Source organism: Homalodisca vitripennis, chromosome 5 (assembly GCF_021130785.1).
Source record: "Homalodisca vitripennis isolate AUS2020 chromosome 5, UT_GWSS_2.1, whole genome shotgun sequence".
In the NCBI taxonomy this organism is placed as follows: domain Eukaryota; kingdom Metazoa; phylum Arthropoda; class Insecta; order Hemiptera; family Cicadellidae; genus Homalodisca; species Homalodisca vitripennis.
Window position 1 is genome coordinate 8,416,537 of NC_060211.1, and position 22,616 is coordinate 8,439,152.

General features: G+C 34.6%; 1 protein-coding gene across 2 annotated transcripts; it reads right to left on the reverse strand.

Annotated features, from left to right (window-relative positions):
* Positions 1–1,954: 1,954 nt before the first annotated feature.
* Positions 1,955–17,011, reverse strand: LOC124363794 (cilia- and flagella-associated protein 20-like). Of its 2 annotated transcripts, none has more exons than XM_046819055.1 (3): positions 16,774–17,011; positions 3,778–3,969; positions 1,955–2,327 (listed from the first exon to the last, which is right to left on the reverse strand). In XM_046819055.1, exons 1-3 carry the CDS (start codon positions 16,855–16,857, stop codon positions 1,980–1,982), a joined length of 624 nt encoding a protein of 207 aa, XP_046675011.1. In that variant the 5' UTR covers positions 16,858–17,011; the 3' UTR covers positions 1,955–1,979. The 2 variants fall into 2 exon arrangements, with proteins under 2 accessions (XP_046675011.1, XP_046675012.1); XM_046819056.1 differs by having other exon boundaries at positions 3,778–3,998; positions 16,774–16,918.
* Between the last annotated feature and the right edge of the window lie 5,605 nt (positions 17,012–22,616).

Sequence of the window (22,616 nt, forward strand, 5' to 3'; positions counted from 1 at the left end):
CTAATATCAACGTTTCCATTGGTCTATAAGAGATTTCCACAATAATAATTTATTACTTGAGAACCATTTATAAGCTACCACTATTACGATCCTTAGTGGGCGTGTGCCTTTAAAATGCTATCATGTACACGGTGGTAAAGTATATGAATTCCACATAAATAAATAAATGAAAAACTGCATTTAAGTTTTAAAATATCACAATTATGTTACATTTCTAGAAAAATATTTTTTATTTATTTTGTGTCTAAATTATAGGAATAAACGCAATCAATCAATCAATTGATATTCTTCCTCACCGTGTACGAGGTTGTTGGAAAATTCCAAGAAGCTCCAATCAATATTGTAATTGCGAAATTGCTCTAAATATATTCGTATTACAGATTCTATATCTCTCAAGTGACTTTCTGTGAAATCATACTTTCTGGTAAAATGCTTGCTAATTCTCAGAAGATTTCTTCTATAAAACTAGATTCTAAGGAATTTACTAACAATTAGAAAATTGACCTATAAAATGTGTTTTGTTGGCTACTTTAACCCCATTATCTAAATTTATTATTAGCTGAAAAAACAGGATTATCACCAGTGATTAGCCAACGAGGTTTCTAACGATCTAACGCTGATGTTTTCGGGCTGTATCAAATAACCTAGCGTCACTAGCTATACTGAGAGTTTTAATTCTGAGAACTCTACGAAATTAAATAGTTTAGAGTTTGAATAAATTAGATTTACGACCCTTCTGCATGGTAACATAGATTTGGACAATTTTTCACGCATGTCACTTATTTTAATAGCCGAGACTCATGTCCATGAATATTTATGAGCCACTTTTAGTCATTTATGCAAATATCACACCGAAGGAGACAACTTAGATTAATAGCCCTGACCAGGTATTCCTGTCCATAAACTTTACACGGGTATATACTGTACTCCACGACATATTTATGTATTTCATTCTTGATTATCGATTGACCACGTAACACAATTACTCAAGAACTTGATGCCTAATCCAACGGAAATAGTAGATGGTGTATAACTGCATCGGAGAGGATGTACTTTGTTGTATAGATTTCGCACTGATATGGGTAAGAATGGGTCTTGAAAGTTTAGCTGGGTCTAGGCTCCCAATGTATCCTGCGACTTAGGAGTCGACACCCAGATAATGCGTCATTATCTTTTTGAAGATTGTCTTTTGCGTAGTTTTTTGAGGGGGGATGGGGAGGGGAGGGTGTAGTCAGTCTTCATAGTGAAGATGATGAGCAACGTGTTAAAGTGGATAAAAGAACTGAATGTGATATAAATCCACATCCAGTTTCTATCAAGAAACCACGCTCCATAGTTTCTGTTTTATTCAATGTCTGACTCAAGTTTTCTTTGCTTGCAAAGCATAATAAATTAACGTTTTTGATTTTAGTTACTACCATACTTGACTATACAAATAGTACACATTTTATTCTTTAAATGACTACTTAACCTGTGATAATAGTACTTTAATATTTTAATAATTAAGATTTTGTTAATAGTTATATATCCTATTATTTATTTGTTATTGTTAAGTTTATTTTATTGCTATTTTTATTTTTTGGAAGGTTATATATTGTCAATTTTTAGTTGTTTTATTGTTATCTATTTTTATATCTCTATATAGATATATTTATATATCTATATTATATATCTCTATATATATTAAACGAGGTGCTGCTAACACCATATTTACGTTTATTTTCTTTTTAATGAGCAAATTGTGGCGTTATTCACATTTACCATGTATATATAAATTTACTTTTACCAAATATTCTAAATGTCTAATCATTACACTTGTTTTATGGGATTTTAAAGGTGTAATAAGAGTAGGCCTTTTAGTTGTATTAAAAAGTGACGTTCATAGCATTGTCATTAAAGACAATAAAGATTCCTAGATTCTTGATTCAAATAAAACACAGTAATGACCGGAATCGGTAGAACAATTTTCGAACTATTTACTATTTTTTCTGAGTTCTTTGAGGTAGAGGAGTGCGAGTTGGTTTTTCCACTTTGTGCCGAATTTGGCCCATTTCGAGCTTGTAACCGCTGGGGAGGTCCGCGTCAGCGTACATGCGGTCCGATAAGAACACCTTGAGCAGGCGACAGTTGGCGTGGACTTGGACCTTCAGCGTCTCCATGTACATCGTGCCGTAAGCTCTCTCTGTGAACTCTGCCAGGTTCAGCTGAACGATGTTCCAGCCGGGAACCAGCTTCAGTGGCATCGTTGTCAGGAACGTCGATAGTTTCAACTCCTTGTGGTAGGTACTGAACCGGAACCGCCTCCGCATCTCGTCGTCGTCCAGGATCTGCAACTGTAGTAACATTTAGGCCCATTTACGTTGCTTGTCAACCGCTGAGGGTATACTCTGCCAGGTTCAGCTGAACGATGTTCCAGCCGGGAACCAGCTTCAGTGGCATCGTTGTCAGGAACGTCGATAGAGGAGTGGTAGGTTGGTTTGTCTACTCTTGTGCAGGATCTGCAACAGGTTGGCCCATTTCGAGCTTGATTTTCATCTGGCCCCGTGGGTCCTCTGTCAGCGTCACATGAACGGTCCGATAAGCCGGGAAACAGTGGCATCGTTGTCAGGAACGTCGATAGTTTCAACTCCTTGTGGTAGGTACTTGGACCTTCCGCAGTCGTCGTCCAGGATCTGCAACATGTAGTAACATTTAGGTTTACGTAAGCTCTCTCTGACAAAGAGGGTATACTCTGCCAGGTTCAGCTGAACGATGTTCCAGCCGGGAACCACCTTCAGTGGCATTGTCGTCAGGAACGTCGATAGCTTCGTCTCCTTGTGGTAGGTGCTAAACCGGAACCGCCTCTGCATCTCGTCGTCGTCTAGGATCTGCAATAGGGAGTAGGGAGTAACATTTAGGTTTACGTTGCTTTTCATCTGACTCAGTACAGATTTATCGACCGAAATATTAACTCATAACCATATTGTAAATTCTTAGAAAAATCGTCGAGTTACATCAATTTTGATGTAGCATGAGATTCAGGCTTGGATATTACTAAAAAATACAAATATTTATATTTCATTTTTGTTATACGTTTGTAATGCGTTAAGTACTCGTATAAAGAGCTAGTGTATTATTCTATGAAAATATATTCAAGGAAGATACAGCAAGCATTGTTAGAAATGACCATAGAGTTTGAAAAATACTGTAGCGTTTAAACAAAATATAACTTTAATTTACGCAGTTAAACTTGGTTTTTAATTATGTTTTATTTCAACTTGAATAGAGATATGAATAATGTAGACGGTAGCTTACGGTTCAATTAAAAGCCGACCTTATTGGCGGCCATCCTGGTTTTAGCCCCACGAGAGCATTATTAAACTTCATGAACATTTACGAGCTTATTTTTGGTCGTAGGATTATGAAAGGTGTCTTATTTTAAAGTTATAACTATTACGCATCCATGACTCCTTATATTTTACACTAGTTTATAGGGAATTCTGAAAACATTACAAACTTTACTGTGGTTTATCTTTTGAATTCTCAAAACGTATACACTTTGCATTTGGATATGTATTAATTACATCTTTAAAATGGCACTTCTTCCATAACGATATGACAAAAATAAGGGCGTAAGGTGCCTGAGGTTTAATAATGTTCTTACGGGAGAAAACTCAAGAACATTTCACCTCAGCCGATTCTTAATTAATGGTAATCATTATACAAATCTTCATCTTAAAATTGTATCGCCAACTCTTACTAACAAATAAAAAAACACTTAAAGCCTTTCTTTTTTACCTGAACTTCAAAAGAGAAAGGTTGATTGAAATACTTGAGGTGGAGCGTGATCCAAGGAAGTCTGAGCCCCAGGCAGTGGTGGGGAGGAGGAGGACTGGTAATGTGAGCCGTGGCGATATTGGTACCCGTCAACTCCAGCACCGTCCTCTTCAGGTCTTCGTCCTTCACTTGGTGCACCGATCCGCTCATCTCCTGGCAACAGACATCGCACACGTGGAGGCCTTGAAGCAAAATACAACAGGAACAGATTTGATGTATTTACATCATACCAACACCTATTTAAAAAAATTTTCTACATTATCAACCATAAACGGAAGTATAGGGAACATTTGGGTGGGAACAGCAGAAAAGAAAAGTTAGGTAAGGCTCATCCAAGAACTCTATAAACCGTGATATTAAGGATCACCAATACGTAAGCATCCATGAACGTAAATTGATTGTTGCTGTCGTATTATCAAACGCTTGTTATGTTTTTTAAGAGCGCGTGATTTTGGTGAGCAATATTCATTCTGAGTTAATGAATATGGATGTAGCTACGCATTGCTATAGGAAGAAGGGCCGAAGAAGTCCTAATATTTATCAGTTCTTTAGTATCAAAAGAGTGCAATCCATATTTTAGGACAGCTGAAATATTCCTATGGCACTTGTTTAATTGTGAAGCATACTTTAGAGAATATTGTCCAGTGACTCCACAATTGCTCCATGAGATACTGACGTGTCTAAAGGAGGACATACATACCCGCGGTGCAACAGAGTGTATCTACCATCTCCAACAAAACAAACTATGCTAAGCGCTAAAGCTAGTAATGATTATACTATGCACAAAATTAATATTGAAATAAAATAACAAATTCACAATTTAAAATTATTTGGGTAGCGAAATGTGTAGTACTTTTAAAAGTTCTGCAGAACGTGATTACACAATTAACAAATAGCACAGTCTGTAAAAACATCATTGACGCAAATTCGAACTTCTTGTTTAGTAAAACATTTTTTTAAATTCCAAACAGAATATCTTTAAAAAAATCTTTACAACATTTTCACTGACACTGAAAGCTAGGTGTTATTTAGAAAATTACTTTGAAGCTCTATACTAGTTCTTAGAGTACTTTTCACACCAATTGTTCTCAAGACAGAAACTATGTATCATTTGGTTGTATCGGTGTTTTGTATATAATATACTTTGATCAGCAATCATATCTTGCTCCAGTGAGGAAAATGTTTGATTAGACTTGCCTTGCTATCAGAATCATTATTACCAACTCGGCCACCTGGTGGAAAATTCATTTACACTGAGGAACAAATTTAAGACCAGATCCATCTCCATATGCAGTCGCAAAGAGAGTGGCAAGAAGTACAATGTATAGTCCATCGATTATTACTCAGTTGTAGTAAGTACTGATAAGAACTAAAAGAAACTAAACTTTCATTTAACCTTTCAAAAATGTCCTCATCTTTTAATAAAATATTTAAGTTTGTTAAAAATTTTGTATCAATTCACTTTATTGAAAATTGTTGAGCTTTAATTTGATCAGTGTGGTCAATGCTAAGATAATGGTACGCAATTAACTTATAATTTACATTAAGGTAGCTGAAAACAAAACTAGCAACACTATTTTTGTATTGCAGTATTTGAATCATACGAAATAAATAGTATCTCATTTATTGAGGCATGAATATTCATTTGAATACTCATAACACATAATTTTGAAACTCTGTATTATATGTATACGATAATAATTACTCGTTATGAAACAAACATTTACGACGCTCAAATTACATAAATTATTATGAGAATTGTTCAAAATTAATACATAACCTCATTTCCATGTTTTATCAAAATAATGACTTCTTACACGGTTATTAGTTCTACTATTATTAGTCCAGGACATGAAAGATTATTTGTATTGCTGTACGATTATATCAGCTAATACTCATAAAATTAGTTTTATTGTTAAGTTATTTGTTCGTGTATATGTAGTTTTAATTATTTAGTTGTAACGCAATTTAATTAATAATTAAATTCGGTGAACTAGTATTGGCAACTGATTGACAACTCATTTTCGCTGAACAGAACATTGATGTTCAATTTTCTTCATTTATGACGATCATACTGACCTTTTTTAATAAATACATTACTATTGGTTTGATCTAAAACATACGATATGGTATGGCTAACATAATATGATATATTACAAGTTAAAGAGACTTATGTACTCCTGCGTGATTACCCGATAGACAGTTTTCTTTAACCTAGCCAAACGATATTGCCATATTGTTTAGTAATATGTTTGTAAACGTTTCCAAATTTCCTCAAAATGTATCTAATATTCAACCATGAACTACTCTTCTTCGGTGCAATTCTTCTCTTTTCTTTACCCCAGTCTCAGAAATTGAAGTTGTTAATGTAATTTAAAACCTTACGTCTAGCAATGCTATTAATATTTATGACGTGTGTCCGGCGATAATCAAACAAGTAGCAGCAGCTTTAGCAGTGCCGTTGACTGTCTTACTTAATAATTCAATATCACACGGTAAATTTCCATCTAGTCTTAAACATTCAAAGTTATACCTGTATTTAAGAAGGGGTCCAAATAATTATCCAGAAAATTATAGACCGATATCTATTCTTTCTATATTAAGTAAAGTTTTATGAACGCATCATTCATGAAAGACTGATTAATTTTCTTCAAAATCATCAGCCTTTAGAGGAGTTTCACAGCATTGGTTTGACTGCTAACTCTTTGGGAGAAACCAATGTGTCGAGGTAATGAATTCTTTGGGCAAATCAAGTTCTAGTTTTCTTCCTATAATCTCCAGCATTCCCCAAGGTTCTATTATAGGTCCTCTTTTGTATCTGTTGTATGCAAATGATCTTAGTAACCACATAAAGGATAGCTTGGTGTAATACGCTAACGATACGTGGTGTGCGAGCAAAGTCTACGCAATTACTTGATACCGCTCTACAATCAGTATTACTAATTCTTGGTGTATAAAATAATTAAAGGTGTATAAAAATGTTCACCCCAACATGAACTGCACATATCGGGAAGGGTTCTCCACTTGGGAAGGGTTTTAAGTGTGATAAAATTAAATATGATTCCCGAAATAATCGTTTAAAAACCTTTTCACACCCACCCTTTTCGACCCATTTCAAAACCAGCTTGGCTAACGATCAATTTCTATTTTTAGAGAAATCTCTCTATCGATAAAAAAAATCCAAATTGCGTATTTATTAAATGTAAATTGGCTCAAGGCTCTTGGAATATAAACATTCTGATTCGTTATGACGAATCAGAATCATTTGTATTATGATACAAACGTAATTCATTTGCATTAGAAGTAATGTGGGGAGGGAAGTTTCTATGAACAGAAATGTTACTACCATTTCTTCAAACATATATTTTGTTTTATTTTTATAATTCCGGTTCTGGAAGTAACATAATAGTTTCTTTTTCCGAACCAAAGCAAAAAGTTTATCATCCAACTCTAGTTGGTAAAATACTTCGACTTCAAGTTTTACTTGCGTCAATGCGATTCGTACTCGTACTACATTGGTTTCTGCTAGCAGGCAACTGATTCGGCAGACGTCAACGTGTCGCGCAAGCAAAAAGCGCGGAAATTGTCGTTCCATGAATGCCGCAGTGTTGAAAAACGGCAGCACCGTGTCTTCTGAATGCAGCCGCCAGCTGCGCGATAATTGAGGCATTGACGCTGCGCGGATACGTGTCACATCCGCGGTTCTTAGAAACCGACTCTTTAAACGTCAAGATTCGTGTACAGTGGAGTGGGGCTATTTGCATCATTACACTTCTGAAACAGAGATTATCTTATCAGACTATTTGTGCTTTTAACTCTTCATGTTTCCAACATAATAAATATTTACCACATTTTAATCACTACAAATTAACTGATTAAGAAGAGTTTAATTTCTATAACTAAAAATCAACTTAAAAAACTCAAATTATAAATATAATAATGTTACATTAAAATTCTAAACGTAAACATGGATAAACAGTTACAACTGGCAGGTATGATGTTCTTAAAGCTCAAATGAGGTTAAAAGCTTAACAGGCGAAATCAGAGTCAAAAAGGCAAATTAAAATAAATGGCATAGTGTGAAAACAACAATATGGCAAAATACAGTATAAGTAAGAAAAAAGAAAAAAAATGCTTGTATGAATACACTAAATTGTCTGCTATTACGTTAAAAACTCCTTAATATTATGCAACTATTTTTAATCAGAGAAGTATGCAATTTTATAAGTTATAGAAATTGAACTCTTCGCTTTGGAGGGCAGCTAGTAACCATATTAAGTGGTGTCATAACGTGATCTAATTGTCTCGAACCCAAAAAAAGAAATATAATTATATCCCTACGTCTAGTGTTCGAGTAGTGACACAGTAAATAAACTTTCAAAGTTAGAATTCGAGTTTCTATGAAAAGCTGTTTACAATAATCTATGAGCTTATTTATCGTTGTAATAAATGTTTTTTCTACATTGTAGTCAATCATTAATTTTATGGAAGGTACCCCAAAATAATTTACTGTAATGGAAAGGAAAAAGAACTTGAAACGTAATCATGTTGAACTTAAAAAGCTTCATATGTATGAGTCTAGATAGCAGGAACATTACTCTCTGATGTTCAAAGGGTTGTATCTGTACAACAACTATTAATTACACGCAAGTGCCCTTGATTGTAAGTCAATGAGTAATGAGGAAATCCATAATCATAACACCAGACACTGGAATCACCACAGTCTGTCAGGCATAGAACCTACACATTTACCGTGAAGCCAACACATATGCCATATTAAACTGTCTTACTCAATCCATCATGGATGGAAACAGAATTAACTTCCGCAGCGCAGCGACTGGAACCTAGTACTGTCCCAGACTCCTGGAATCTAGAGTCATGTTCATCTGAAGAGATCGAAAAAACGACGGCGACGAAGAAGCTCAGAACGAACGATTTACATCGTTTTGATATCAGAAACACCTAGAAACAATATTAAAGTATGGTGTAATCTAGGTGAGAAGATACTTGTGTTTCTGATGAGACATTGAGAATATGTTTTCAATGGAGCAAAACTCAACATTGGTATTGAATCGACCCTTCCCACCATAGCTACATTATAAGATTTGCTTACACATGCCTGATCATGACGGCCACAAGAAAATCTTGGAATAAACAAAAAATAATACGACATCCTGTCATGTGAAATAGTAACAGCAACAGTAAGATGCAGACTTGGAATTGTTGCATGCAACCCCAGAGAAGCGTGTTATTGCGACACGGGGTGTGGCGGACTCCTACCTTCTGTATTCTGTGATTTCCTAGTTATAATCTTGGCTTCCCATAATACCAATGTTCACTGACGCTCATCCAAATTCAACATCTTCAAACTAGATGTTACCTGAAACTTCATGCAAAATTTAAAGTATATAGGTTGTTTGTTCTCGATAGGGTAGATATCGTTTTGAACGACAGACATGGAATTTTGCCAGCCCTTGAGTGATAAGCTTAGCTAAAGCTCAGCCAATTAGTGCTCCCAATAAGACTAACATTTTGGCACATTGCATGTCATTTCGTTCTCTTTTGCACTAGTTTTATAGACTTAAGAAGTAACATTAATGTCTAAAAAGATAAATAGCATGAGGGAAATTTCAGCAATGAGGCATTTATCAAACTGGGATAATAAATTATATCTGAAAAATACACCAAACATGTTGAAATATAAAGAAACGAATATCGGGAGTTTTACATTTGTATAATACAAAGAATGAATGTTTAATGCAATTATACAGAAATTATTATTATTTGTGTGTCTAAAATGCATTGTTACTAATATACGACTTGAAAATATAATAGGATTGCGGGCATTAGTATCATTATTGTGTTACGCAAAGCCGAAACGCGAAGTTTCTAGAACTGATTTCTGCTTTCTTCGTCAAGCTTAATGTGCTACAGAAAATAAGGTTTAAGCATGCAAAAAAGATAATAAATCCAAGACATACACCTGTGAATACCGCGAAAACCGCCTTTAGAGAAACGACATTGAGTTTTACCCCATAAGAACAATGTTAAACCTCGTGAACCTTTACGCCCTTATTTTTGGTCGTAGCGTCAGGGGAGTTGGGCTATTCTTGTTTTGAATATCTTATTAATAAGCACCCAAAAGCTTTGTGGGTTTTCTAGTTAAGTGTATTCTTTTTGAACATACAAACGATGAAGTTCAAAAAGGTTTACAATTTGGTCTGAATAGCCAATTAAAATATTTACAAAACTAAAAATAGTTTACATGGGTATTTATTATATTTTTAAATGACACACCTTCAATAATTATGAGACTAATATTAAGATAGTAAAAATTTTTGATGTTTAACATTGTTCTTATAAAGAAAAATCAACATGGTCTACCGGTACATCCGGTTGATAGAAACTATTGGATCATAGATGAACAGAAGAAGATATTGTCAGTCAGCCTGAAACACAACGCTGAGAAGAGATGGAACACCAAGTCGCTGCTGCACAGGTGACGAATGGCAATGAGGAACAGAAGAGAGAGACCAGAAGTCTTGTTACTCATGTTTTGAGATTCTTTACGGATGGAGAAGGTGCAGCATGCCACCAGTGGCCAACATATGAGCGCAAAAATTCCCGCCCATTCTGCCGATTCTGTCTGCTTTTTATAGACCGCATAACTCTATTATAACCAATAGTATTAAAAAATCCCATTCCATTGTATTTCTATAGCCACTTAGGTCTATTTCACTCCTCTCCAAATGGGCCTCTAAAAGAAATCCTTCTATCTCAGTCGGAAAAAGTAGATATATTTTGTAACAGAAATACCAAAAATTTGTTTTTTATGAGATTTGATGTACTGTAATCAATATATTAAAAACCTTTCAAGAAAGAATTCTTTATAACAATTGTTGGAAATGGTATAAGCATTCCAGACCACTAAACTTTTTCAATGGGTTCATAGATGACGGAGTGTAGAGTTTTTAGTTGAAACGGCGCCATATTGGAACGACATAGAGCACCGAGCTAGCAAACCATTCTGTACAGTTTTAACTTGTTTGCACAAGCCGCGTTTTTTATATGTATATATATTAAACGGCTCTGTGGTGTAATGGTAGTGAACTCACCAGGCAAGTGAGAGTTGATATATATATCACTTTGGAACGGGGATGGTTTTGGACTCTGGAGATCAAGTTCATTGACGTTAGGTACAAATTTTCCTTAATTAGTATTATGAGGATAAATGCGATAGTGTTATTTTGAATACAAAATCTACCTAAAACTGGGTAAAGTCCCCCAGCATTTATGAAACGGCATTTAATACGTATATTCATCGTACTATTGTTGGACTCTTTCGCAAGGCAAGTTCTGAAAACGTGCAGTCCTTTGAGCGATTAAAATCATTGATACCACACCACGAAGTCTAATTACAAACTAAAAATGGAAAAAAAACCATTGTTATTGTTACAGTTAAATTCGACTTGTTCGTTTGTGTCCTTATTACATCAGACATTTAAAGTACCAATTGCATACCACAAATGCACTAACAATAAAAAGTATTATGAAACACTTTTCTGGAAAGAGTCACAACATTCAATAGTAGCGGTAAACGTACTATATACAATTTATATCAAATTGAAGGCCTACCAGAGAAGTGAATGTTATTATTCAGTGTCATAACTGCGCAAAATGTCCATTTATTATTTTTGTGTATTTATGAACTTTTATGAATTTTTGAGTTCAACATATACACTTTCTGTATTTCTAGGTGTACCACATCATTTCGATTTACAATACAGAATCCAGTACAATACAGCTATCTTTGTTATCTCTATAGGCCCTACTGTTATTGAATCATTTTAGCTATTGTTAACATTTCACAAGCGTTTAATATAGTATGCGAAGAGAAGCAGAATTCCACGGCGTAATATATACATAACCAACACAACAAACCAAAAGTGTGAGTCAACCGCTTAAGATGAATGTCGAGTGAGGTGAATCATGTCACTTAAAGTATCAACTGCCATCTGGCCTGTCATCATAATTTAATTGACTCTCCCTTTTTCATGCAATTACTGTTATGCACAAATTGGATACACATTGTTTCCAATTGTATCTGCAGGATGCAGCTCACCGCTTGTTGCTCCCACACGCTTCGTATGTTACCGAGCCAAGAAAATCCCCTACAAATCTTTAGTTACACATTTTTATACATGCTATTTATTTTATTTGTTTAATACTTGAACTAAAATACTATGGTCTAAATACCCTGACGATGTAATTATCTGCAGTCACATATAACAAAACGATATTGAATTGTGATTTTTAAAATAGTCTACAACATTGTAAATACATAAAAGAAAGACTGTGAAAATTGTCATCTTAGTTTGCGTCATCATTACAATGCATGACAGTTTGTGAATTACGAACTCTGAAAAAAAGAAATTCTATCGAAATGTTTAAGGCCCTGTCTAAAGTAACTTTGAATTGTCAAGAGCCGTTTTTATTCAACCTCCGATCTCACGCCATGACGGCCAGACACGTGACAGGTCCGCGGTGTGCGCAGTAGTCGATCGCGCATCTTCCCCGCTACAACATTTGTCACTGCCGAGTTTGCGCGGGAACGGTTCGATTACTCAACTGATCGTTGGCCCAACGACCCTCCTAGAATTGCGCTAAGTAGAGCAGTCGCTTAAATATGGCCGCCTCTATTTAGCTACCCACCAAATGTAAATCAAGGAGTTTTATTCTATTTCTGCAAGTAAAAGGGAATATTGCGGCAGAATTCCATCTGAGAATGTGTCGTATTTACAGGAAAAAAACATTGCAGTGATGGTGTTGTGTGTGATTCGCGTCAAACGTTTAAAGGTGGTAAAAGTTAATTAATACTACTGTAGGGATAAAACGTTAATTCCTAAAGATGGAATCGTCATTTCACTGTGAATTGAATAGTGTTATGCCAATAAACATACAAAATTGTCATTGTTGATGACAGAAAAGTCTTGGTTTTCACATACCTAGGCTTATTGTTTTAGGGTAAAATAGACCATAATATCATTAATGTTATATGTAATTAATTCCAAAACTCTAATATGTCAAGTAGATTTAAAAACTTATATAATTGTATTGAGAGCACTTCTCGGTTTGTACGAAACTTGAAAGGTGAGTGTATTGCACATTGTGTTATAGTACGAGACATAAACTCTCATATCTCAAGTAGATTTAAAAACTTATATAATTGTATTGAGAGACACTTCTCGGTTTGTACGAAACTTGAAAGGTGAGTGTATATTGCACATTGTGTTATAGTACGAGACATAAACTCTCATATGTCAAGTAGATTTAAAAACTTATATAATTGTATTGAGAGCACTTCTCGGTTTGTACGAAACTGTGAAAGGTGAGTGTATTGCACATTGTGTTATAGTACGAGACATAAACTCTCATATCTCAAGTAGATTTAAAAATTTAAAAACTTATATTAATTGTATTGAGAGCACTTTCTCGGTTTGTACGAAACTTGAAAGGTGAGTGTATTGCACATTGTGTTATAGTATCGAGACATAACTAGTCATATCTTAAGTAGATTTAAAAACTTATATAATTGGTATTGAGAGCACTTCTCGGTTTTGTACGAAACTTGAAAGGTGAGTGTATTGCACATTGTGTTATAGTACGAGACATAAACTCTCATATCTCAAGTAGATTTAAAAACTTATATAATTGTATTGAGAGCACTTCTCGGTTTGTACGAAACTTGAAAGGTGAGTGTATTGCACATTGTGTTATAGTACGAGACATAAACTCTCATATCTCAAGTAGATTTAAAAACTTATATAATTGTATGAGAGCACTTCTCGGTTTTGTACGAAACTTGAAAGGTGAGTTGTATTGCACATTGTGTTATAGTACGAGACATAAACTCTCATAATCTCAAGTAGATTTAAAAACTTATATAATTGGATTGAGAGCACTTCTCGGTTTGTACGAACAAAACTTGAAAGGTGAGTGTATTGCACATTGTGTTATAGATACGAGACATAAACTCTCATATCTCAAGTAGATTTAAAAACTTATATAATTGTATTGAGAGCACACTTCTCGGTTTGTACGAAACTTGAAAGGTGAGTGTATTGCACATTGTGCTATAGTACGAGACATAAAACTCTCATATGACAAGTAGATTTTAAAAAACTTTATAATTGTATTGAGAGATACTTCTCGGTTGTACGAAACTTGAAAGGTGAGTGGTATTGCACTATTGTGTTATAGTACGAGACATAAAACTCTCATATGTTCCTAGTAGATTTTAAAAACTTATATAATTGTAATATTGAGAGCAATCTTCTCGGTTTGTACGAAACTTGAAAGGTGAGTGTATTGCACATTGTGTTATAGTACGAGACATAAACTCTCATAATCGTCAAGTAGATTTAAAAACTTATATAATTGTATTGAGAGTACTTCTCGGTTTGTACGAAACTTGAAAGGTGAGTGTATTGCACATTGTGTTTATAGTACGAGACATAAACTCTCATATATCTCAAGTATGATTTAAAACTTATATAATTGTATTGAGGAGCACTTCTCGGTTTGTACGAAACTTGAAAGGTGAGCGTATTGCACATTGTGTTATAGTACGAGACATAAAACTTCATATGTCAAGTAGATTTAAAAACTTATATAATTGTATTGAGAGCACTTCTCGGTGTGTACGAAACTTGAAAGGTGAGGTGTATTGCACATTGTGTTATAGTACGAAACATAAACTCTCATATGTCAAGTAGATTTAAAAACTATATAATTGTATTGAGAGCACTTCTCGGGTTTGTAAGAAACTTGGAAAGGTGAGTGTATTGCCACATTGTGTTATAGTACGAGACATAAACTCTCATATGAAAGTAGATTTAAAAACTTATATAATTGTATTGAGAGCACTTCTCGGTTTGTACGAAACTTGAAAGGTGAGTGTATTGCACATTGTGTTATAGTACGAGACATAAACTCTCATATCTTCAAGTAGATTTAAAAACTTATATAATTGTAATTGAGAGCACTTCTCGGTTTTGTACGAAACTTGGAAAGGTGAGTGTATTGCACATTGTGTTATAGTACGAGACATAAACTCTCATATTGTCAAGTAGATTTAATAAAACTTATATAATTGTATTGAGAGCACTTCTCTGTTTGTACGAAACTTGAAAGGTGAGTGTATTGCACATTGTGTTATAGTACGAGACATAAACTCTCATATGTCAAGTAGATTTAAAAAACTTATATAATGTTATTGAGAGCACTTCGCGGTTTGTAAGAAACTTGAAAGGTGAGTGTATTGCACATTGTGTTATAGTACTGGAGACATAAACTCTCATATGACAAGTTAGATTTAAAAACTTATATAATTGTATTGAGAGCACTTCTCGGTTTGTACGAAACTTGACAAAGGTGAGTGTAATGCACATTGTGTTATAGTACGAGACATAAAACTCTCATATCTCCAAGTAGATTTAAAAAACTTATATAATTGTATTGAGAGCACTTCTCGGTTTGTACGAAACTTGAAAGGTGTGTGTATTGCACATTGTGTTATAGTACGAGACATAAACCTCCTCATATGTCAAGTAGATTTTAAAAACTTATATAATTGTATTGAGAGCACTTCTCGGTTTGTACGAAAATCTTGAAAGGTGAGTGTATTGCACATTGTGTTATAGTACGAGACATAAACTCTCACATGTCAAGTAGATTTAAAAAACTTATATAATTGTATTGAGAGCACTTCTCGGTTTGTACGAAACTTGAAAGGTGAGTGTATTGCACATTGTGTTATAGCTACGAGGACATAAACTCTCATATGTCAAGTAGATTTAAAAACTTATATAATTGTATTGAGAGCACTTCTCGGTTTTGTACGAAACTTGAAAGGTTGAGTGTATTGACAACATTTGTGTTATAGTACTGACATAAACTCTCATATGTCAAGTAGATTTAAAAAACTTATATAATGTGTATTTGAGTAGCACTTCTCGGTTTGTACGAAAACTTGTGAAAGGTGAGTGTATTGCACATTGTGTTATAGTACGAGACATAAACTCTCACCCATGTCAAGTAGATTTAAAAACTTATATAATTGTATTGAGAGCACTTCTCGGTTTGTACGAAACTTGAAAGGTGAGTGTAATTGCACATTGTGCTATAGTACAGAGACATAAAACTCTCATATGGTCAAGTATAGATTTACAAAAACTTATATAATTGTATTGAGAGCACTTCTCGGTTTGTACGAAACTTGAAAGGTGGTGAGTGTATTGCACATTGTGCTAAAGTACGAGACATTAAACTCTCATATCTCAAGTAGATTTAAAAACTTATATTAATTGTATTGAGAGCACTTCTCGGTTTGTACGAAACTTGAAAGGTGAGTGTATTGCAACATTGTGCTATAGTACGAGACATAAACGCTCATAATATCAAGTAGATTTAAAAAAATTATATAATTGTATTGAGAGCACTTCTCGGTTTGTACGAAACTTTGAAAGACGTGAGTGTATTGCACATTGTGTTATAGTACGAGACATAAACTCTCATATCTCAAGTAGTTTTAAAAACTTAGATAATTGTATTGTAGAGCACTTTCTCGGTTTGTACTCGAAAACTTGAAAAGTGAGAGTGTTATTAGTGCACTATCTTGCACTATTGATTGTTACTTAGTACGAGACATATCATTGTAAGCCTGGCCATTTGGATGTATTATTTATTGATAATGTAAACAGACATCAATTAATAATTTTAAAACTACTGTTATCAGAAGAAACTTAGACAATTATTGTATATGCTCATGCGAAGTTTAAACAATATATCTCAGGCTTAAGTGCATAAAAAACAGTTTTAGCCAATACACAGGCTTGAAATTATAATATGTCTCGTACTATTGAAGATAGAACTGACTATTGTGGCTATGCAGCGTACCTTTACGATCCACCCGTAGAGAGGTTGGCTCCCACCACTGCTAAACAGAGAAAACAACTTGTTTTGATACTTTCCTCTGAACATTATCAATTTCTCTATCCCTTTTTGCCACAAAAAATAAAATAGTATAATTCAAAACTGAAAATTTTGAGGTAAAAGAGAATTTTCTATTTTGTTTACATAACCTAAAAGTGTGGGTTAGGTGAAAGAGTGTATTTATTTTTATTCAACAGCTGTATTGATATTTCTCCACCGCATGAATATGTTATGGGATTTTGGTGAATTTTTCAGCTTTTCTCGTCAGAGGTCAACATTGTTTGGATTTAGGATTGGCAGGTATTAAATACGACACATCGAAATTTTAAATTAACTTTAAATATATTACTAATACAATAACTTGACAAACCTGTTCCCACTTCTTACCTATCAAGAATTGATAGATAATTTTATCACTTATTTAATGGGTACATCTCTTTTTTTTTTTTTTTTTTTTTTTCTTTTTGCCTGTTGGCTGGCCTTTATAATCTTATAATGCGGCCACGTAGTACACTATTGTTATGTCTTCTTTGCTAGTTTTAAACCATTGGAGGCCTAAATCTTGTTAACAAATCACATCACCGTAAACCAGTCTTAAGACTATCACTGAATGTACTCTTAGTTTAGATTTATATGGCAGTTTAGATAGAAACCTTTGATGATTCAACATTTTATCTTTTTTATTCAGGCAAAAAATGTATTTCAAATTTACCGTACTCGATTTATAAAAAAAATCCAGCATTATTAACACTAATCTATAAGGTTCACAATAATTTAATTTCAACTGAAATTCATATTTAATGTTTGAAAACTTACAAACAAAACAGATTTTAGAGTAGTATTCTAAAGATAATTTAATTGTTGTGGAAAACATTTCAGGTGTAATTTCTATTACATTAACTTTATTACATTTAGGTATATTACATTAACGACTAAAATAACAAACAATTATTCGACATTAATAAGGTAACCTTAAATTTCCCCTACGTGTCAAAAACAAATTATCCTAATTCATATGCATATTCGGGCCCTAAGAACAATAATACACTAAATTGCGTGGTTCAAAAATTACGAATGCATATTTTCCAAGAGATCGGTTTGTATAAATTTGTTTCTTATACACGATTAGTGTTTGTTTGTTCGCTTTTTGATAGCCATTTTGGCGAAGTTTAAAATTTGCACTGTTTTCGCTAAAGCTTGGAATAGAAAATACCTCAAAACCATCACACATAAAAATAATTATAAATTAAAGACTAAATATGTAAATAAAGTATCTGAAGATACACCTAAATACAAAATGAACAATAATTAGTCCACTAATATGATTACATAAGATGCTTACAGTGTCCACATCAGTGGCGTAGCGAAGGGGGGGGGGGTCCAGGGGTCCGGACCCCCCCGAAATTTTAAGACCTATAAACAATAAAGCATGGAGCAGGAGAAAAAAGGACAGTTATCATTACTCTTGTCTACAAACATTAAATTGATTGATTTCACTGATTGAAGTGACCGTTGTTAAAAATATAATTGCCCTTTCGTTTAAATCATAAAGTATCAAAACGATACTTTTGGGCTCGGTCTTTCGGATAGTGTAAAGTAATCACGGTATTTCTTTAGGGCGCGGCCACGTGACGTCGCAAAGTAACCTGAACCGTAACACGGCGAACAGTTTAAATTAGCGACCACTTCGTTCAAAATTCGTCGTGGGGACGTAAAGTGACTACATAGAATTAAGTTAAGACGTTGATTTTAGGTGTCATTAAACTGTAAACGTGTATATAATTATCGAAAAAATCACTTTCGGTCGGAAAATACACTTGAAAAACTCTACTGATTAGAAACTTCAACTAATTTGTTCTTCAATGATTGAGGTAAACGTGGGGTTTTCGATTGAGTTAGGCGACGATCTTTGTTATCATTAAACTGTACAACACCGTACCTATTATATAATTATCGAGAAAAAAAATCACTTCCGGTCGGTAAATACCGAAGAAAAGCTCTCTACAGATTCAAGTTTTGCCGATTTTGGATTTCATTGGTTGAGTGGTTGAGGTAAAAGTGGTACTTAGGATTATGTTAGGACGGTGATTTTTAGGCATGAATTCAACGCCGACTAATACATATATAATTATCGAGAAAAAAAAACAATTAAATCATTTTAAATTAGCGACTTTTCTTCCTATGGAGTCCCACAGGGATCTATACTTGGACCAGTCTTGTTCCTTGTGTACATCAGCAGGCGGAACTCATCGCTCCTGAGAGGGAAAATTGTCCAATATGTTGGCGATACAACGCTTCTGCATTAAAGCTCCAACAAAACATGAATTAAAAATCATTTCCTTTTTAGAACTGAATTCATGTATTCAGTTTTTGTTCTAAATTAAATCTGAGGACCAACAACTCCAAATCAAATGCACTACTAAATTTCTGTTTGCGGCAAAGAGAGATTGAGGATCGCGCTGCTGTGATGGCGGACGATGTCCTCATAGAGGAAAACTGATTCCACCAAGTTCCTCGGAATGTACCTTAATCGAAGTCTGACTTGAGAAAAATCACATTGAAAGTACCTGCTCAACGGTTTCTTCAGGCATTTATGCTCTACGGAACCTTTCAAAATTTTTGCTCCCGGGATGTACTAAAAAATGGCCTACTTCGGCCCTGTACACCTCTATCTAATGTACGAGTTGAGGCTATGGGGCAGCTGTTCTAAATATAAATTTGAGCGAGTATTTAGAAGTCAAAAGAAAGCTGTCCGCATCATTTTCAAAATTGAAATCCCGAAATTCATGCAGAGATGCCTTTAGGGAGCTTGGATTGCTAACTTTGCCCTGTCTCTACATCCTCGATGTCGCCCTGTTCTGCCGATTTAAGTGCGAGTTCGTCCGGGGCATGGACGTATCAATATCAATACGTATCAATACGGGACAAGAGGGCAGGGACAACCTTCGGTTACATCCGCACAGAACAGCCGCATTTAAAACGTTTGCCATCCGAGGTTGCTGTTAAGCTGATCAACAAGCTCCCTGATGAAATAAAAATTTTGAATGAACCAGCAAAATTTAAAGCTCGATTGAGACACTTTTTGGTGTCGAGGGTGTTTTTATTCAGTGGAAGAGTTTTAAGATGAGCCGCTGGGATTAAATTTTAAAGTAATTCGATCATCCTCTATTTTCTGGTGGTAAAATTTAGAAGATTTTAAAACGTATGGCTGTAAGTATGTATCAGTCTTAGGAATGAGTGTGGACTGTGTATGAACGGGTATGAATGGGGGCAATTTAAAATATATATACATATTTCTGATTAATTTAATTTGACGATTGTATGCAATTTTTATTATTGTTGACACAATAAAATGTAATATTATTACCTCCGGTCGGAATATACCGAGGAAAAGCTCTACTGATTCAGATTTTGACGATTTTGGGTTTCACTGGTTGAGTCGTTTGAGATAAAAGTGGTACTTAGAATTATGTTAGAACATTGATTTTAGGTATCAATTAAACGCCGACTAATATCTATATAATTATCAAATAAAAAATTAAAAAAATCGCTTCCGGTCAGATAATACACTGGAAAAACTCTACTGATAAGAAGTTCCGACTACTTTGGATTTCACTGACTGAGGTATTATATTTAATTTTCCTTAGTACGAGTATATTCCGATCGGAAGTGATTATTTTTGTTTTTTTTTTTCTCGATAATTATATTATTTATTAGTCGGCGTTGAATTAATCTCTAAATTCAATGTCCTAACATAATTATAAGTACTACTTTTACCTCAACCACTCAACCAGTGAAATCCTAAAATCGTCAAAACGAATCAGTAGAGAGCTTTCTTTGGTATTTACCGACCGGAAGTGATTTTTTTTCTCGATAATTATATAGGTAGTCGAGTACTGTTTAATGATAAAAAGAATCGTCGTCCTAACTCAATAAAAAAATACCACGTTTACCTCAATAACCGAAGTCCGAAGTAGTTGAAGTTCTTCAGGTGTATTTTATTTCCGACCGAAAGTGATTTTTCCGAATTATATAATATCGTCTACAGTGTAATGATACAAAAAATCGTCATTATTAACTCATTCATAAATAACCCCAATCAGTGAAATCCAAAGTGGCCGAACTTCTAATCAGTAGAGTTTTTTCCGGTGCATTTTCCGACCGTTAGTTTGATCTGTACCCGAGCAACGCTCGAAAATCGCCCTTCTTTTCTAAAGGGTTTTCGGCCGTCATCAGTGGCCCAATGTCTCCCGAAGGAGTATTTCATTTTCTCCACAGAATATAGTTGAGTCAATTATACGCTTGAGTGAAGCTCTGTTTTGATCTTTTATTTCTTATCCAGTGAATCCAACATCACTTTGGTGCCTTCTACTCGGCCAGAATCGAATGAACTTCGTAAAGTTTCTGTAGCTATACAAGAAAAATTTGTGGTACTAGAGTTGCTGTGAGAGTTTAATTTGCCTATTACTTCTTTCCACTTTCTATAAGGCGTAGTTACTAAAGCTCCATATTTTTGGTATTTACCTTTTACCAGTGAATTCATTGGCAAATAACACACAAAACGTCCCCCGGATACCCCGGTTTCGGACCCCCCCCCCGAACGAAATTTCTGGCTACGCTACTGGTCCACATAGTTGTCGTTACATTCACAAAATCCATCAGTTTAAAACTTTACTAAGCTGTGTTAATACTAATAGTATGAAAGTAACAAGAAAACGTTGATGTGAGACACGGTTGTATAATAAAACTTGACAAGACACTTTGCTTGAGAGTGTAATAGACAATTCTCGCCAATAACATATAAAACATTTGAACAACGAAGAATGGTAGTTATGTCGAATGAATCAACATTTTGCATTTGGTATTGACGAAGGCACACGCCGTTATAGAAGAAACTGTGATTTCAGTGTTGTCAAGTATTACTAATAGTATCACAACGTTGTAGGCGTTCACTGCTTACCGCAGCTATGATATAAAGGAATCTCTGGTAAGAATACATTTTGTAGTACACTGGTTGCAATAAATATTTTTTTAAACCAACAGAAAAATCTTCACCAAAACCTAACATATTTTTCTATTTATAGTGTCTAAAACACTAAGAACGCTGAGCGTAATAAATTGAAATTTGTCACCCAACATGGAAAGTGAAACATTTCAAAACATATCTGTTTGTAATGCAGTGTTTTGAACGTATGCTAGTCGGATTTCCTCCAAATCTGGTACAAAGTTTAATCTTGTCTGTCCGTAAGTTCTTAATTCAATCCATTTAGACCCAAGGGGGCAGAGCCCCTAGATCTCTCTCTCTCTCTCTCTCTCTCTCTCTCTCTCTCTCTCTCACACACACACACACACACACACACACACACGCGCGCGCGCGCGCGCCCCTGTATACTTTTAAAATATGGCATGGATATTCATAGCTTATGTGTTAACCGGGGTTGATCAAAAATAGGTTTGGAGCCAGAAGAAGAGCCCCATGGAGAAACAATGATCAATGATCAACAACACTGTTCTGGAAACCTTGTTATAAGTTTATATAACTCATATACACAACTTGACATTCTGATTTCAATCAAATATGGCCAAAGAGAACGAAGCTGATGAAAGTGGAAAATCAAGAGACAGGACCAGGATTCATGTTATTGAACTTTTCTTACACAAATGTGGTATGGATATTGTACTGCTTATTTCTTCATCCAGAATTGATATAAAACACTTGGTACCACGGTAAGAGATCCAAAGCGACAGACTTTACTACACTTTGCTTAGAGCTTTGTGAAAATACTTTACAAAACTTGACTAAGTGA

What these genes read in the sequence shown, in the direction of transcription:
- LOC124363794 (XM_046819055.1), bottom strand. Translation starts at nt 16,857, where the DNA reads ATGTTCAGAGGAAAGTATCAAAACAAGTTGTTTTCTCTGTTTAGCAGT. An exon ending in TCTACGGGTGGATCGTAAAG is followed by an intron (nt 3,970 to 16,773) that starts GTACGCTGCATA and finishes GTCTGTTGCCAG; the next exon opens with GAGATGAGCGGATCGGTGCA. An exon ending in CTTTCTCTTTTGAAGTTCAG is followed by an intron (nt 2,328 to 3,777) that starts GTAAAAAAGAAA and finishes CTACAGTTGCAG; the next exon opens with ATCCTGGACGACGACGAGAT.